The sequence below is a fragment of the Limanda limanda genome, chromosome 12, assembly GCF_963576545.1.
Source record: "Limanda limanda chromosome 12, fLimLim1.1, whole genome shotgun sequence".
Taxonomy (NCBI): Eukaryota; Metazoa; Chordata; class Actinopteri; order Pleuronectiformes; family Pleuronectidae; genus Limanda; species Limanda limanda.
In genome coordinates, this window is record NC_083647.1 from 15,641,777 (window position 1) to 15,659,378 (window position 17,602).

General features: G+C 42.8%; 2 protein-coding genes across 2 annotated transcripts; both read left to right on the forward strand.

Moving 5' to 3' along the window:
- The first annotated feature begins 1,302 nt into the window (after positions 1–1,302).
- cga (glycoprotein hormones, alpha polypeptide) lies at positions 1,303–3,154 on the forward strand. Its single transcript, XM_061082886.1, has 4 exons — positions 1,303–1,329; positions 1,415–1,526; positions 1,759–1,943; positions 3,080–3,154. Exons 1-4 carry the CDS (start codon positions 1,303–1,305, stop codon positions 3,152–3,154), a joined length of 399 nt encoding a protein of 132 aa, XP_060938869.1.
- A 1,671-nt stretch (positions 3,155–4,825) lies between these two features.
- LOC133016014 (zinc finger protein 292-like) lies at positions 4,826–17,093 on the forward strand. The gene is made up of 8 exons (XM_061083310.1): positions 4,826–4,975; positions 7,571–7,725; positions 8,555–8,633; positions 8,965–9,100; positions 9,253–9,455; positions 9,552–9,688; positions 10,316–10,457; positions 10,604–17,093. Exons 1-8 carry the CDS (start codon positions 4,826–4,828, stop codon positions 16,739–16,741), a joined length of 7,140 nt encoding a protein of 2,379 aa, XP_060939293.1. The 3' UTR covers positions 16,742–17,093.
- The last annotated feature ends 509 nt before the right edge of the window (positions 17,094–17,602 follow it).

Sequence of the window (17,602 nt, forward strand, 5' to 3'; positions counted from 1 at the left end):
CTACCACGTATTATAAGGTTCAGACAATGTGATGTGCAATGACGTTAGCTGAAATAAAAAACAGAAAACAAAACCCAATTACAATCTCTGTGATTTAACATGCTTTCCTCCGCACTTATTGAATTACCTGTCTTAAGCCAAGGATTTATCACCAGCACAACCAAGGACGCAGGACGAGGAAACTTACAGCGAATAAACACTCAGGTGAAATACAAAGTAAATTCATATTCATCTTTGACATTTCAGATATCGGACGCAAACAGATGGTTACTCCTTCATAGCTATTAAATATTCTTTACCTCATTCAGAGCTGCTTCCACTCAGCCATTCTCTCTTTTAAGGTGCCACTGCACTGAGACAATGAGTTTTGCTTCAATTTGAGGATAAAGAAAACTACACACCAAATTGTTTAGTTTAAGTTTTGGTAGATTCAATATTTTAATAAGTTTGTAGTTTTTCCATGACAAACTGTTTGAGCTTTGGGAACCATATTTTCTGACACTAGTGTAGGACAGTAATTACATTAAGTTGGTATAAATTGCATGTACAGATTGATTTAATGCTGATTGCAACCATTATCATTTCCTATATCCTTTCTAAAATAGACTGTTGAAAAGATCTGCTGTCAGTTAGTTTAAATCTAATTTAGGCAAAAAGGTTATTTTATATCCCACTTCATTGTACTGGAACTTGTATTGTGTGTTTATTTGTTTTGGTTATTATGGGTTTTTATTTGTGAAGCAAATTGTTACTTTTTTAGAGAATTTCTTTTATAATGTTCTATCCCTTCATTATTGCAATTTTACTTTTAATGAATCCATGAGGTGCTTTACCTGATCTGAGACTTCTACAGTGATGACATTTCATACTTTTAATTACTATTCATTCCATAAGGTATAACATTATCTTTTTACTACGCTCTCAGGTCACTTACAGAGTGTTGCAAATGTTCCCCAAGCAGTTAACTAAAATGACCAAGAAATCCTAAACCGTTGACCCTTTCCCACTGTGACGCGACAAATAATAACAACGCTCAGTTACCAAGCGACAAAAACCCGGGGATTACGTGCATCATCCTTAGTCAGAACGGTGGGATGATGGAAATATGTTTTGACTTTGTGTGGGTTGTTCTTATCATTTTGTGCTATGTGAGGGGATTATGAGGAGGAGCAGAGGCCAACGAGAAGGTGAGATCAATGATAAGGTTTCGCCCAATCCAGGAAGTTTGTGGCGACAGTAGTATAAAAACAGAAGGACTGAAGCAGAGGTGCACAATATAAAGGATTCCTTTACAGAGGCAGCATGAAGGGGAAACTTTCTATCAACATGGTAATACTCCAATAATCGACATCCATGACTTATATATTTGACTAAACAGATATTTGAAATTGATGATTTTTTCTTTTGTCTCCAGGTAACCGCTGCAACCTCGACAGGCTCTGTGAGATCAGCTGGACTGTCCCTTATACTCCTGTCTTTTTTCCTTTACATAGCTGATTCTTATCCAAACACTGAGTTATCAAACAGTAAGGATCTTTCACAATATTGTCCTCTGATGTCGTACCATGTAATTGTTAATCCTGATATCATTTATCAAATGTGAATTTAAAAATCTACTGTATTTTAGTATATTAACACAATCTGGCTGTACTTCTCAAAGACTGGACGTTGTGATTTTTATCTCAGATGTCAAAAGTTGCTGAACATCACCGCCTGTTGTTTTGAACTGCTTGTGAGACCACTGTCATGTTTCTCCAGTGGGCTGCGAGGAGTGCACGCTGAGGAGGAACATTTTTTTCTCCAGGGATCGACCAATCTTCCAGTGCGTGGGCTGCTGCTTCTCCCAGGCGTACCCGACGCCTCTCAAGGCAATGAATACGATGGCGACCCCTAAGAACATCACCTCGGAGGCAACATGCTGCGTCGCCAAGCACAGCTACGAGGTACAGAAAGGCCACATGTCAGGCATAGTTTGTTTGTGCCCATGTTAATCTACATTACTGAGGTCAGAGTACGTTAAGGTGAGTCTTGGAGATGAGGCCGGTCACCTCATGGTAAAGCTGTGCCTCAAGTGTGAGAGTCCCTGGTTTAAATATGGCCAGGCACTCTTCCCGTTTTCTTTCTCAATGTTTCCTCTCTGTCACAACTATTGCTATCAATAAAGGTAAAACGGCAAAATATCTTTAAACAAAGACAACATTTTTACATGATAAAAATGGTTATTACAGAATTTAATGAATTTAAGGGTTAAGGTTTTATTCTATTAAGGGGTTTATCTTATCTGCCTTTTTCGATTGCTTCTGACACTTAAAACTTTTACCACCAAACTTCCGATAAAAATATTTTGTTTTTATTCAGCTCTATTCATTTGACATCTGTAATTTATCTGTTTTAATCCATATAAGAAAACTACATGTTAACCACTGACATGCAACATATTGTTTGAGATTTAACCAGTGGTTTCCTGTGTTTTGGGCCGTGATCCTTCAGCAGTGTCCAGTCGGGGGCCTGTTGTCACATTTTGGAACGTCTGTGTGTTATTAGCAGTTGCATCAAAGAAGCACATCTGAGTTTGAGCCCCTCAAACTCAGATGGTTTCATTTAAGTAATTGTTCAAGGTCCAAAGAGGTCACATTCTCAAATATGTCACAACCAAAAACCAAAGAGTGCAGCTGATTCAAAAAATGAAAACATTTTTTTCTTCTTTCCTTTCCATCCTTATGTATTTGAAGTAAAGTACAATAAATCATAATTTAAAGGGGCGGGTTTTATCTAGAATTAGTTTACTTTTACTTTTGGTATTTGAAAAACATATCTCTGACACTTCTGTTAACTCGTAACAGAATACTTCTTATTGAAGTACCTGAGTAAAGGATCTGGTTGCTTCCTCCTCCGCGGGTATTCTCACTGATGTTTGGTTCTAGTTTCACTCTCGTTTCAATTCGGGTTTCTGTTAACAGAAGTGCATGAGGAGCAGATGTTCCCAGGAGGATTTGATCACACACACGTTGTACATTTACTTGCTGCCGTAGCCTGATGTGACTCTGTCGGTGTTCATGATCATCTGTTCCTCTTTCAGACGGAGGTGGCCGGCATCAAGGTGAGGAACCACACAGAGTGCCACTGCCACACCTGCTATCATCACAAGATATGACAGATGAGAGGTGGAGGCCGTCCTGCTGTGCTCAGCTTGCCAACAAATTGTGTTTCTTGTAACAGGCTAAAAGCTTTCTGTCATTTTAAAGTTCATGTTCTGGAGTTGAAAGATAATATTTTTTAGCAATCCTGTGCCTTTGATGTGTAATTAGCCTTCGATTTGGCATTGATAGATGTACTGTATATTGAAACGCAAATAAAATATGCACCCAGATGTTGCATTATAAATCATGCATTGATCATTGTGTGTGTGTGTATGTGTGTACATTTGCACGTTGCCTGTGTGTTTGTTTGTGTACATGTCTCAAAGGAGACCTCATGGGGACCAAAGCCCCGCCCTAATGAATGGGAGTTAAAGTCAAGTCATAATAAGGATAGCTGTGCAAACCAGAGTGTGTATGTGTGTGTGTGTGTGTGAGTAAGTCACACATGCTAAATCAATAGTAACACAGGTAACAACAGGTGAGTAAAAATATCAGTTCTTTAATTCTGCAATTCAGGAGTGGGAGCCAAACAACATATCAAGTAATCACTTGAAAACTTCCATATTCAAGCCAGCACGGTTGAAAAGTCGTGTGCTTCCAGAAAATGGAAATATGAACATCTGCAAATTCATGATAACTGAGCAAAGAAAGAAGTTAATGTATCCATCAGTTGTCTGGGATGTGCAGAGATGAATGGCTCCATCTTCTGAGACTTCAACTTCAACTTAGGACGGATCTGTGACACGCGTCATAAACCGCACTTCACACTGTCCATATTTCAGAAACATAATCACAACACTGTTACGACACAGAGTGACGTGCAGACTTACACGCTGCCCTTTGGGGGGGAGAGTGTTTCAGCTGACTGACCCCTGTTTGTGAACATCTGCCCCTCTGAAGCGCCAGTGAGCAAAACAGTGAATCAGGGACAAAACCGCACTCTGACCATCGTGAAGGGATGAGAACATTAACACTGTGGATAACTTTAAGATAAGATATGTAAGATATATATATCGACTCTGAGAAAGTGATGTGTTAAAATCACTTTTTGTGTTATTACTATTTTTGCACTTGTGTTATTTTTAACACATTTGCTCTGAGAGTGTAAGATATATATATATATATGTATACCTTATACAAATGTAGTGAGTAAAAAAAAAAAGTAGTATGAAATTAAAATATGAATAAAAATAAAACTTACAAGAAAAGTAGGAATGATACCACATATACGAGGCAAATGTGTTTTTTTCCTCCAAAATACGCAATATGGAGATAGGGATCGAGGTTGTGTTATTGTGCAATTCTCCCTGATTTGTCATATAAACAGTACAACATGTGCCGCTTGTTGCAGCATAGATTCTGTGAGAAGCCTTTGGTGCACGTTGTGTGATGATGCTCGGAGCCCGGAGGTCACAGCTCTCAACATGGACCCTGTTCCCGGGAAAAGGCAGGAAAACGACCCGGTGTGTGCAGGCTGTGAGTCCGGTCCTGGATGCTTCGATGGCATTAAGAGGGGTCGTATATGCATGCGTGTGTGTGGTGTGGTGTGTGCAGGTCGCCCCCCCACTACCCCAACACTCCCCGCCCCCCCCTCCTCCCACCCAACACCCCTGCGTGCGCGCGCGCGTGTGCGAGGTCTGGCCCAGCGTAACATCTGTGCGTACGCGGTCGTGATTGTTGTGAAGATGGCGGAGGGGGAGACAGAGAAGGAATATGACACACGGAAAGCCACCGAGCAGCTCCGGGACCGCTTCCAGGGCCTGAGCTCGGCCCTGGGGCAGAGCCCGCGGTCGCCCCCGGAAGCCTCGCTGCTCTTCTGCCAGGACTTCTGCCAGGTGAGCCCCCTCTCTGCCCGCCTGCTCATCCCCGGGCAGCCCTGCAGCCCCTCCGGCTTCCTGGCCGAGGATGCTCGTCTACGCTTCTCGCTACAACAATGTAGCTAAAGCGGCTAGCTGCTCCTAGCTAGCGTTTCTCGGGATGGGAAAAAAAAAACCAACTCCTCCGTGGTTTTCCCACCGGCTCTCCTCGGTGTTTCCCCGGCGACATGTGCTCGTGTGCGGGGTGTGAGTGTCGGTGTGGTGGGGACCGTGCACGCATTGCTCGTGTTTTCCAGGCCAGGCAGCTAGCAGCGGATGAACGGTGCTAGCTGGTATGCAGGGTCCCCCCCCCCCTGTCCTGTGCAGTGGTCATGCTGTGCAAGAGGGAGAAAAAAAAAAAGAGAAAAGCCCGGATAGCAACGTTAGCGATGTTTTACAGTGCGATTGCACTGATGTGCACGGAATCCAAGAGGTGATTCCGCTGTGGGGAACATGAGGGGTTATTCCCCCGCAGCTCCGGGCTCGTCCCGGGTTTAGTTTGGTGTGAAAACGGGTTAGTTCGGTGAAGCCCATTGTAGCCAGAGATCAATGATTCCTCCAAGGTGCTAGCTCAGGCCTTTTTCCTGCACTAATTAATCCGGCTAACCACACGAGGAGAGGCGGACGCGGTTATTAGTGTGTTATTACCGCTTTATAACCAGCTCCACTAGGCAAAAGAGGAGGTATTTGTGTGTTAGAAGCGAGCGGTCTGTGTGCAGCTGCCTGCGACAGGGTTTCAAAGGGAGAGTGTGGCAGTGGTCACTGACTCCATTACGCATCCTCCTTCATTAATTTGGCCTCGACCACGTCCATATCAACGCGAGGTCTCCATTTACCTGCGATGCAGCGCAGATCTTTTTATTGTTCTATTCTTATTCTTAGTATCGAGGGGTTGTTTCTGTTCCACATGAGCGAACACTGGTGGTGGTGGGGGGGATCCAGTCAGCTGAAAAGTTATAAGAGGGAAAAGAAGCGGCAGGAAGAGTGGAAGTTTTTCTGCAGCTCGGTCAGGATCCGTGTAGGAAGAGGGGAGGAACAGGGATTCAGGGTGAAATGGATGTGGAGAGGGGTTTTTCATTGATGCAGTTTGGGCCTTGCTGAAAAAGGAGGTGGAGGATAAAACGGTTTTATTGAGCAGGAAGACCCACAACTGTGATGCTTTCGTTGTTTTACACGCTGGGCTACTTATACAATAAGGATGTTATAACATTGTTAATATATATTTATCAAAAGACAACTACAACAACACTTTTTGTCTTCATCTGAGAGCCTTTTACCTGCACCAGGGGGATTTCATTATTACCCCTGTTTGTTTGTTTGTATGTTTGTTTGTAAGCAAGATTACACCAAAACAACTGCACTGATTTGTTAGAGAGTTGTATCCTGTGTGGGAGGAAAGAACCCAGTGAAGTTTCATTAGTTGTCTTACATGCTGTGTAGCTTGTATAATTACGAGGTTATAACCTAGTAAATATATATTTATCAAAATTAAATGTTGTGGTAGTTTATGGAGTCTCATTGGGTTTCTGTGTCTACTGTCTTGCTCTTTGTGGACTGATGGAGGGAAAAAGAGGTGGAGGAAGAATAGGCTTTGTTGTTTTACATGCTGGCCAGCTTATATAACTTGGAGCTAATTATATTGTAAATTTAAAATAATTTTGTGGTAGTTTATTGGCATTCTGTCTCCATGTGAAATCTGTGGGTCTCTACCTGCGCCAAGGCGATTACATTCTCACCCCTGTTTGTTTGTTTGTTTGTTGGCGTGTGTTTGTTTGTGAGCAAGATTGCACAAAAACAACTAAACGGATTTCCTCTTTGTTGAGTGATGGAAAAACTAATCATTGTTATTTTACCTGCTGTGCAACTTTAGTAATAAGGATGCAATAACATAGTACTGCTGCTCATCCTCCGGCAGCGTGCAGTGCTGGCTTGTCTGTTGGAAAGAGATCAACAAAAACAAAACTTATGTCATTAGGATTTGTCACTACAAAGTTAGTAGTGGCTTTTTGAAATGAAAGATAACCACAGATCCAATAGTTTTATATTCATCCTAAATTGCCATTATTTGTTTGTTTGCAATTGTAGTACAGAGGAGTTACATCTTATATTCTCCTTCACCTAACAAGTTTGATTCTGGTCCCGTCAGCTGCCACGAGTGCGAAGACTTTCATTTTATTTTATTGTCAGACCCGAAATTACGACGCATAACTTGAATATATGCAATTACAACTCTTTTCTTTGTTTTCATGAGCCATGGAAAGTGTAATCAAAACTAAATCAAGTACAAATATAATTAACAAAATATTGTGGTGTCTATTTTCAGGATAGATTAATCTACATATTATAGTTTTTGGTTAATTGATACATTTTTGCTCAGAGTCCAAGCCAACACCTGGAAATTGGTTGTTTTACACATCATTGAAGAGCAGAAAGAAATTCATTTAAACATGATGTAAAACTGATTATTGATTGATAACTGTTAAAGGAAAAATGTAATTGATTTTAAAGGTTTTTGCTATTTTATAAGTGTGCAGAATCAGCCTCTCTCATCATTATATCTGAATCCTCTTCCAGGTCCTCGTGGAACATGCCGGCCGATGGAAAACTGATGAAGATCCACTGCCTTTGCTGGAGGTCTACACTGTGGCCATCCTCAGCTTTGCTAAGGCGGCCTCCTGTCTCTCCTCCGAATGTGAAAACGTGCCACTCCTACTTGAAAAGTTAGCACTGTGAGTGGAAATGTTTAAATCCTTTACTATTGTTCTGATTCTTTCTAGCAACTTCCCTCCCATGGACAATTCTTTAACATGTGCTATACATCATTCACGTAAACATGAATCAGGACAGGGTTTGGCACAAGCATGTAACAACAGACATAACATTGTCTGCTTTGCCGTTCCGCTGCTATAGTTGTGTCTTCGAGCAGCGACGCCCCTCAGATAGACTGTAAAGTGTTTAAATCCTTGATTTTACTGTACAGAATATTTGACAGTTAGAGTAAAACGAAACACGCCCTTATCCCAAAGGAAATTTAGATATGAACCGTTTTTTAAATACTCTGCAAACAGTCTAAAATAACTACTCAGCTATTTGCCCAGACGAAGGCCAAGACCTTGAGGCTGTTCTGCAGAATAGAAATGAAGGCGACCTCACAGGGAGCTCTGACATATTTGGGCTGAGCTGCAGAGTAAAGTTTGAGGATGGAGGCAAAGCACGCACACAGAATGGAGATAGAGAGACGACAGCCAGTAATTAAAACTTCATTAGTTATCAATTATAAATGCTGATTTTGGTCTATTTGTAGATTATTTGTATTGTCGCAGGATTCCCAACTGTTAAAACTATTTAATATTGAACTCTCACCAACACTGACAGATGTAGTTTGAGATGTGTATCACTGCTGCTGATTTATAAACCCTCTTTTCTCCTGTTCTTCATCCTCTTTTGTATTGACTTTACAGTGCCGCACCTTTTTTTTGCATGCTTCCCCTTTACTCTGCGAAGTGTGTATCCTTGACCCATATGTGGCTTTAACAAACGACCGTGTTGGATTCACAGGAGCTGTGCGGAGCTGCTGCTCTTACTGCCCCACCACGTCCCTGGTGCCTTATGGGAGGAGTTTCAGTCCTCCATGAAGGTCAGTATCCCAGCGGCTGAAACCACACTATTTTTTTCCTTTTCTGAGGCTTATCTTTGCAGTGATAAGCAAAGAAATGTTGTTTAGTAATTAGCGTGGATATGGTTTATCTCAGGGTTGAGGTAATAAAAACACATTGGTTGAAATATAAGGGTTTGTATGTTCTCTTTACTGTATAAGAATGACTCTCGACTTATTTGATGCTGACACAAATTCACTTCAGTACATCTGCTGTAAAAATGATTTCCTTGAATGTTGTGATATTTCAAGTATGACTCACTGACACCTTAGTAATTGTGTGACTACACATGTATTTTTTCTCGTGCTACAGTTGGCACACAGCCTGTTGCAAGAAAGTGGGAGCACACAGCTTTGCCTGCTCGCAGTTCTGGCACAGCAGGATGGCGTCTGGTCCAACACCACGCTCAGCGGCATCCTGTCCAATCAAAACCCTCAAACAGAGCAAGGTTAGTTGTCACTTCCTTAGATGCATATGGGCCTTGAAGATGCACCAAACTCATTTGTCCTGCTTTAATTCAATGAAATTATAGTGTGTGTTTAGCCTCTTGTGGCGTTTCTCAGATCTTGTTTTCTGTCGTCTCCACTCTCTGTCCCTTAGTTCACGAGTATCTTGAGTTGGAAGGTCCCACGCTGCTGAACATGCGGATAAAGCACCTAATCAAAGTGGACAGCGTTGATAAGGCTGCTGTCCTTGCAAAGATGTGCTCAGAGTATCCGGGATATGAAGGAAAAGGGAATTTCAAACAAACCTACTTGCTTTGCGTCTGCATGACAAAGAATCAGGAGCAGCTAATGGAAGAGGTGAAGAAACGACACAGTAACACAGACATCAAGTTGAACAATTGATTACTTAATGATAAAAGGTCCCAACAGTATTTCTCTCTGTCTTCTCAATAGATTGCATCAATTGACTGTAAAGACGCTCTTGAAATGATCTGCAACTTGGAGTCAGAGGGAGATGAGAAAGGAGCTCTCTGCTTATGTTCTGCTTTTCTCAAGCGACAGCTCCTTCAAGGAGAGGTTTACTGCGCCTGGTAAGTGTTGGTCCCACATATGTTATTAGAAGACTTGGTAATACGGTTGTCATGGCACAAATTTGTTTTTCCAAACCAAAGCGATCTCGGTGATTAACATGTGCACGAAGATCTCCTCCTGCTCCCTGCTCTCTTAGTAGCTTATTATTGTGTGAAGATTGTCCCAGTGTGAATAACTGAATTAGTGAGGATATTAATGACCTACTGTCTCAAACACTTGACTGCTTTGTATCAGCAACAGTCTGGTTAAAATAGAGGAGTGCACTTTTATATTTGTGTTGATCTTAATCTGATTACATGCACCTTTTCATTTCAAATAGAGCTACAACAATTAGTCAATCCACAAGTGTTTTCTTATTGATTAATCATTAAGGTTATTTAGGAAGACAATAGAAGGTTCCAGGTATGAGATATGAGAATTTGCTGCTTATGTTTTCTTACAATGTAGAACATTTTATATTTTGTGGTTTGGGGTTATTGTTCAGACAAAGGATTTTTTAAGGAGTTGTGATTTAAGAAATTGTGATGGCGTATTTCATTGCATATTTTGAAATTTTATAGACACTTATCACAAAATAATTTTTGCTAAAGTTTCTAAAGAATTTATATGTTTGTGATGTTTTCCAGGGAACTCACACTGTTCTGGAGCAAGCTACTCATGCGTTCAGAGTCGTCTGCTGAGACTTTTCTCGGGCAGGGCAAAGAGATGGCTCTTCTCTGCAGAAGTGTCTGTCACATTCTGTTTCTCATCAAAGTCATCCAAAACGAGGTAAGAAAACAGTCTACACATTTGTAGCTTGAAGTAAGATAGAGACGTCACTATTCTCACCGACAGTGACTCATAGTCTGATGCTTCTGTTAACGTGCCTGTAAAATCTAACTTGTTGCATTCATGTTACATTATTCTTTCTATAGGTTGGAGAGGTGGGGCTTCCGGTGTGCGTGGAAATGTGCATTCAAGCTCTGAAAATGACATCCAGTGACCACAAGGACAGCAACTCTACCATCTGCAAGACTATTTCCTGCATCTTACCAACCGATCTAGAGGTTAAGCGTGCATGCCAGCTGACAGAGTTCCTCCTCCAGCCTACCGTCGACTCTTATTATGCTGTGGAGTCACTGTACAACGAACCCGACCAGAAGCCAGAGGAGGATGGGAGTCTACGCGTACCCAACTCTCTACGCTGCGAGTTACTGCTGGCCTTGAAGACACAGTGGCCTTTTGATCCAGAGTTCTGGGACTGGAAAACACTGAAACGCAACTGCTTGGCACTGATGGGTGAGGAGGCAGCTATTGTGTCATCTATTGACACACTTAATGACACAGACGAACAAGAGGTGGAAAGTGCCCTTGGCAAGCTCCCTGAATACAGAGACCTGGAGGATTTTCTGTTAACCACTACGAACGAACTCAATGAAATCACAGATGAAAGAGAGAAAAACCGAGAGGCTAAAAAACTTCGGGAGCAGGGTTTCGTGTCCGCTCGCTTCAGAAACTGGCGAGCCTACATGCAGTACTGTGTTTTGTGTGACAAGGAGTTCTTGGGTCACAGAATTGTTCGCCACGCTCAGAAGCATTTCAAAGATGGAGTGTACCTGTGTCCGATTTGTGCTGACAGTTTCGAAAGTAGGGAGACTTTAGAGCCGCATGTAGCATCGCATGTAAAGCAGTCTTGCAAAGAAAGACTCGCTGCAATGAAAGCCGCAAGAAAGGTAACCAAAACACCTCAGTCCCCTAAAAGTCCAGCAAAAAACTCAAAGGTTGCCGCAAAGACATGCATGAGTCCTGTTAAAATTGACTCTCATGTTGGGGACCAATTGGCATCTTCTGTCAAGATAGAGCAAACTACATCTGACACACAGATAAGTCAAGACTGTTTCTGTCCCGTTAAAAACTGTTCCAAGGCTTTCAAGTTTTTCCGCAACCTCATGGCTCACGTCAGATCTCACAAGGACGACGATGAGGCCATGAGATTTTTAGAGATACAAAAACAGAAAGTGGTGTGCCAGTACTGCAGACGCCAGTTTGTTAATGTCAGACATCTTAATGATCATTTGCAGATGCACTGTGGCAGCAAACCATACATCTGCATACAGTTGGATTGCAAGGCCAACTTCAACTCCAACTCTGAGCTCCTCATGCATAGAAAAACACATCCAGAATTTAAGGCCCAGTGCATGTTCCCTAACTGTGGCAAAGTTTTCAGCGAGGCCTATTTGTTGTATGATCATGAGGCTCAGCATTATCTTACTTACACCTGCCAAACAGAAAACTGTGGTAAAATATTTTACTCACAGTCCCAGTTCTTGTCTCACCAAGAGAATCATTGTGCAAATGACACATTGAACAATTTACCCTTCACAAATCAAAACCCGCCTGTCACTCCAAAAGTGCAACCGCCTCCACAGAGTCCCCCGAGCAAAGAAGAAACATGTTCGGCTGTTGTTTGCCATGAAAGGGTTAGCACAAATGCTTACGTGGATGAACCATCACAGGCAGACCCATCCCCGTGCAGATCCCCAGACGTCTCTAATGATGCCACTCCTCTACGGGTGAAACACTCCGTCGCAAGTATGCTGAATCCGGGTGGGGATTATGAAATGAATGAACCAGAGAAATGCTTCACTCCACTGACAAAACCTCACACAGCACCAGCTGATGCAAACCTACCACCGGAGGCTCCGCGTGTACAAGAAAAGATGCCAGGGAGAGGTGAGATTCCTTCTGAATATCCTGTCCCCGCTGCAGCAAACCCTGTGGCAAGTCAGCCGGGAGAGAGGCATAACAATAATCTACATGGTAGTGAATTTCCAAAAGCGATGCTACAGATCATCTCCCCGAGTCAAATCAAGACAGAAATTCCCAGCTCGCTGCAGGGATATCCTTCCAGCACTCCTTCTGGTAGTGCCGGCAGTGAGGAGAGCCTGCACTGCTGCCCATACAGCGAATGCACAAGGGCGTACAGTACTAACAAAAGTCTTTCTAGGCATGTGAAGAAGCAACACCCTCAAATATTTGAAGACTGGAAGTTGGCAAAGAAATACAACAAAGTGGCCAAAATCACTGCAAAAAAGATCCCGAGTGGACCAGCTTCACCAAACCCGTCTCAGATCCTGGGAAACAAGCCGTCAAATCAGCCAGGAGTACTATGCAATAAACCCAAGATGCAGCAAATGGATTACCCAGTGGGATGTTCAACGTCACCTGCCCAATGTTATCCTGGATCAATGGAGCCGGTGCCGATCACTCCAATGGTGAACCCCACACTGTACCCGTCATGGGGGGGCTCAAACAATCCCAGTGGAATGATGCAGTCCGACATGCCCCAGTCATGGTCTTCACCTCCCGTGAATAACAGCTATCCAGACGGCTTTAACATGAATGACTACCCCTCCCGCGGCTACCCTCAGTGGCAGGCGGACCCTTATCATGCCACGGCTTGTCTTCCATCTGATAGACATCATTCAATGGCAGCTAATATTGGTCCCACTGTGTCACAGGATACTTCAGATTCCAGTTTGATGTCTCAGTATGTGTCTAGTTCTCTGATGCTTGATAACGCAGGGCAAATGCATAACGGAGGGAATCAGTTTGGACTTGTGCATGCTGAAGGTAGCAGAGACGCTGTAGATATGAGAAAAAACAGTGCAAGTTTGACAGCACAGTTGGATAATGGAAACAGTATCTCAACTATTGACAGCCTCTCTGAAGGAGGTTACCACACTCCATATGCTCCGAGTGAAAACTCATGTAATGCGCAAAGCTTATCGGTCACTATTCCCATGAAATGTCTCAGCCCAGAGCCCCAGGTTGCATTAAAACCCACACTTGACATTGTTAAAACAGAGAATATATCAACCCCTGGATATGATCAGATGGAAAATTCTAGGGATGGCATGCTCAGTCCACATAGTGCTGTAAACACAGATTTCCCTTACGATGAGGACTGTCCTAGTGCTGAATGTGATGCCAACCTGGGAGAAGAAAAGGCCAGCGAACCCGACCCGCAGAAAGGAAAACGCAGCAGGTCGAGCAAGCGAACCAAATGGCCCGCTATCATCAAGGACGGCAAAGTCATTTGCAGGAGATGCTTCAGAGAGTTCTCCAGCACCAAATCTCTCGGAGGTCACCTGTCGAAACGCTCGCAGTGCAGACCCGTAGATGAGATCGACCTGACGGCTGATCTGCCCATGTCATTTCTTGATTTCCTTAATGACCCGCTTGGCCCTGACACTAATGCAGCCATGTTTAACAATGGTGATTTCTCACAGGAATCCTGTAGCTTGACAACTTTGACTTCACCCATGGTGTTGAAACAGGAGCCCCAAAGTACAAATATAATGGACTACCCCAGCTCCTTCCCCCCTGAAAACCAGCAGGGAAAGGCTGCAGAGATGACTAATCCAGCCCTCGCTGTCCCTTATCAAGAGGATCACCTGATGGAAATCTCACATGCCTTTCAAAGGTTGGATTTGATTGAGGCTGCGCAAGAGAAGATGCGGAACGCACTGTCCTCAGAGCAAAAAGTCAGGGATTCTGACAAAGCCGCTGACAGAGAAAAAAGTAAAAGCCTGAGTAAAAGTGTTGACAAGCCCAATGAAAAGATACCTAAACCTTTTAAATGTGACCAGGCAGATTGTGATTGTTCCTTCATGACAAAGGAGGCGCTTTTCAAACACTTGTGTAAAATGCACGATTACTCTAATGAAATGATAGAGGAACTTAAAAGAACACCATCCAAACTGTCCCCGTACCCTTGTCAGATTTGCCCCAAAACGTTCACCAGAACCACAGGCTTGAGAATTCACTATGAAAAAGTACATAGATTGTCTAAGGCAGAAATGCAGAAGCTAAAGATCACTGCTCGGAACAGGCGTACATTTAGACTGAGCCAAGATGATGCGATAAGTAGCCCTGCAGCCACTGATGCCAACACCAGCTCCACGTCACAGTCTGTACCTGTGATGCTTGCTATCAAACAAGAACCGCTTGACATTGCAATTGCACCTCGGATAGACAATGAAAACTATCCTGAAGTTCATCACATCACTTCACCAGGAGTTGCAGTAAAAGAGGGCGTGACCCCTAATGTGTTAACGGTTACAAGACTGCCATCGCCTGAGAACTATCTGAACGAGGATTCGTTCAGCGAGGTGGCCCCAGGCCCTGAAGGAACCCCCGAGCAGGCTCAAGTGGCTGCTGTAAACCAGAGTCCAGATGGGAAACATAAATCTAATTTAAAAGAGAAACTCAGTCCACTTGGCAAAGAAAAGGAGCAGCGAGGAAGGTCTGATCCAGCATCGAGCAAAGTGAGAGAGCGAAAGTTCAGCTCTCCCACTGCATCTGCCTCTTCCTCCCCAGAGAAACCCAGCAGCTCCAAAAACACGCCAACAAAGGACGATTCCCACCGGAAAGAGAAAAAGATGAGCCTCAAAATGTGTGAGGCATTAGACGCGTACAGTCCGTATAGACCATATCGCTGTGTCCATGAAGGATGTACTGCTGCGTTCACCATTCAGCAAAATCTGATTCTCCACTACAGGGCTATGCATCAGGCAACGCTGCCCGTCGCCAAACCTGAGACTGAGCCGGAAGACACCAGCTTTGAAAATGGAGAAGAGAGTAGTCCGAGCATAGGGAAAGACAATGAAGTCAGGTGTCAAGTGAAAAACTGTTCTAGGGTGTTCATGGGAATCACACGGTTAGTGCAGCATTACCTCTTACTTCACAAGTTCACCCGAGACAAAGCTACGGCCATGATGGCCAGCATGAGCATAGCGACTTTCAACTGTGACCGGCCCGACTGCGATCTCCCCTTCACCTCTGTGGAAAAGTACATCGAGCACATTAAGAATTACCACAAGGAAATCGCCATCTCTGAGAGCGGCTCAGTTGATCCAACCTACAGGTGCGAATATGATGGATGCGACCGCATATACACTACAAAGTCAAACCTCCTCCGCCACCTGATCAAAAAGCACGAATATGTTTATGATCCCAGAACAAGTGACGGAAGAAGGACCAAATCATTCGGGTTTTTCACAGAGTCTAATGGGAAAGAGAATGTTGAAAACAAATTCAAAATGAAGAAGAAAAACTCTAAAAAGAAAGAAGCCAAGTCCATTGAACATTGGACTAGTTTCGGGAAACCAACACTAAAATCCCACGAGGAGGCATCAGCTATGTGCACCAAGAAGTCCTCGCTGCAGTACCCGTGCATGATCATAGGCTGTGATGCAGTTGAGCGGGCTGAGAGGAATATATTCAAGCATTACACCACTCATGGCCTCACAGAAAGATACATTGAAGACCAGAGGAGTCAGTTCATTTTCTGCAAAAAGTACTCACGCGCCAGATTCAAAGATGCAAATAAATCTGAGGGCGCGTCAAGCTCGTCCTCTGAGGAGACAGAGCCAGAAGAGGGGGAGAAGCCCAGTGACGAGAAAATGGATGATCTGATGGACAGAGCAAGCCAAGAAGACAGCAAGCTTTCTAACGACGATAGTGCAGAATCTCAAACTTCCACTGGGACAGAATGCGGAGTGAAAAGAGGGCGTCCCAGAAAACCTGCACGTCCAACACCAGCCTGTCCGGAGAGGATGCAGAGCCTTAGGAATCGTTTGACTGTTAACAGTTCAAGAGAGAACTCAAATCCTGGTACCCCCACAGCCCAAGAACAACATGACGATGTGGTTATGTCAGGGTCTTTCAAGCCTTTAGGACTTGAGGACTCCTTCCTTAAGTTCTTGGAAACCTCAGAGTCCACCCACTCTTCCAAACGGAAATCAAGTGACAAACCTGGTGCCGAGCTGCCGTCCAAAAGACAGCAAACTCACAAACAGAGATCTGCGATGAGGAGTAAAATAACTGATGAATTTAGGGGCTATGAAAATCTGGTAGACTTCAGAAATCCACTTAATCTAAAATCGGTAAACAATGTCAAGATAGTGATGGATAAAACATTTTCAGACGGTGCTGATCTTTTGCTAAAGCAGCTACAAGACATGAAGCCCATGGTCATGATCAAAAAGTGGCTTTACAGTGGATCATAGCCCGGTACTTTGTTCTCAACTCAATCTCACTCAGGATTTGAGAAGTTATGCTGCAGAATGATTTGTTAATGCACCAGATTTCCAGTTGTTCACACTCACGGTCACAGATTACAATGAGACGGCCTATTTTGTACTTAAAGAAATAATGTCTTGGATGATTTTAATTATGTATGTTAGATATAATAACCAGGTAATCTTTAGGGCATAGATTTTAGAAACTTGTTTGTATTTATGCTTAGTACTGAAGATGTTTTTTTTTTCTTTTGCTAAATGGAGACTTTTAAAGAAAAACTATGTTTTTATATATCCCTATGGGATTTCAAGTTCTGTTTGTATTTATTTTATCCTTTTTCAACACTAGTAGACCTATCTGTAATATTTACATGTCTTCCACAAAGTGTTCAATAAAATGTTACTTTTTAAAATGTTACTACTTTTTTTTTGTAAAATATTGTCAGCAAATTTTATTTCTGATATTCTATAGACATAAGATTTCAATAGATAGCATTTACTCAACAGGATACTTACATTAATACACTGTCCTGCTGGTTTTTTTTACACATAAAGCACAAGTTTGCTACTATTCATTAGACAAAACATATTTAGATGATTTATTATGCATAGTAAGTTTGCAGAGTTCACTAATACACAGAACACTACAATAAAGTTGTATCATAAATATTTATCTCAATAAACACCAAGAGGATTAAATAAAATACTGACAGCTCTGTTTTCTTTGCTTGTTTTATGAGACCTTAAATATAATACACAGTGCATTCAAATGAAATGTTGGCAGATGCAGCTAAATATATACCAACGAAATAAAGTATGAAGCTGTAAACATAACTTTTAAAATGTATT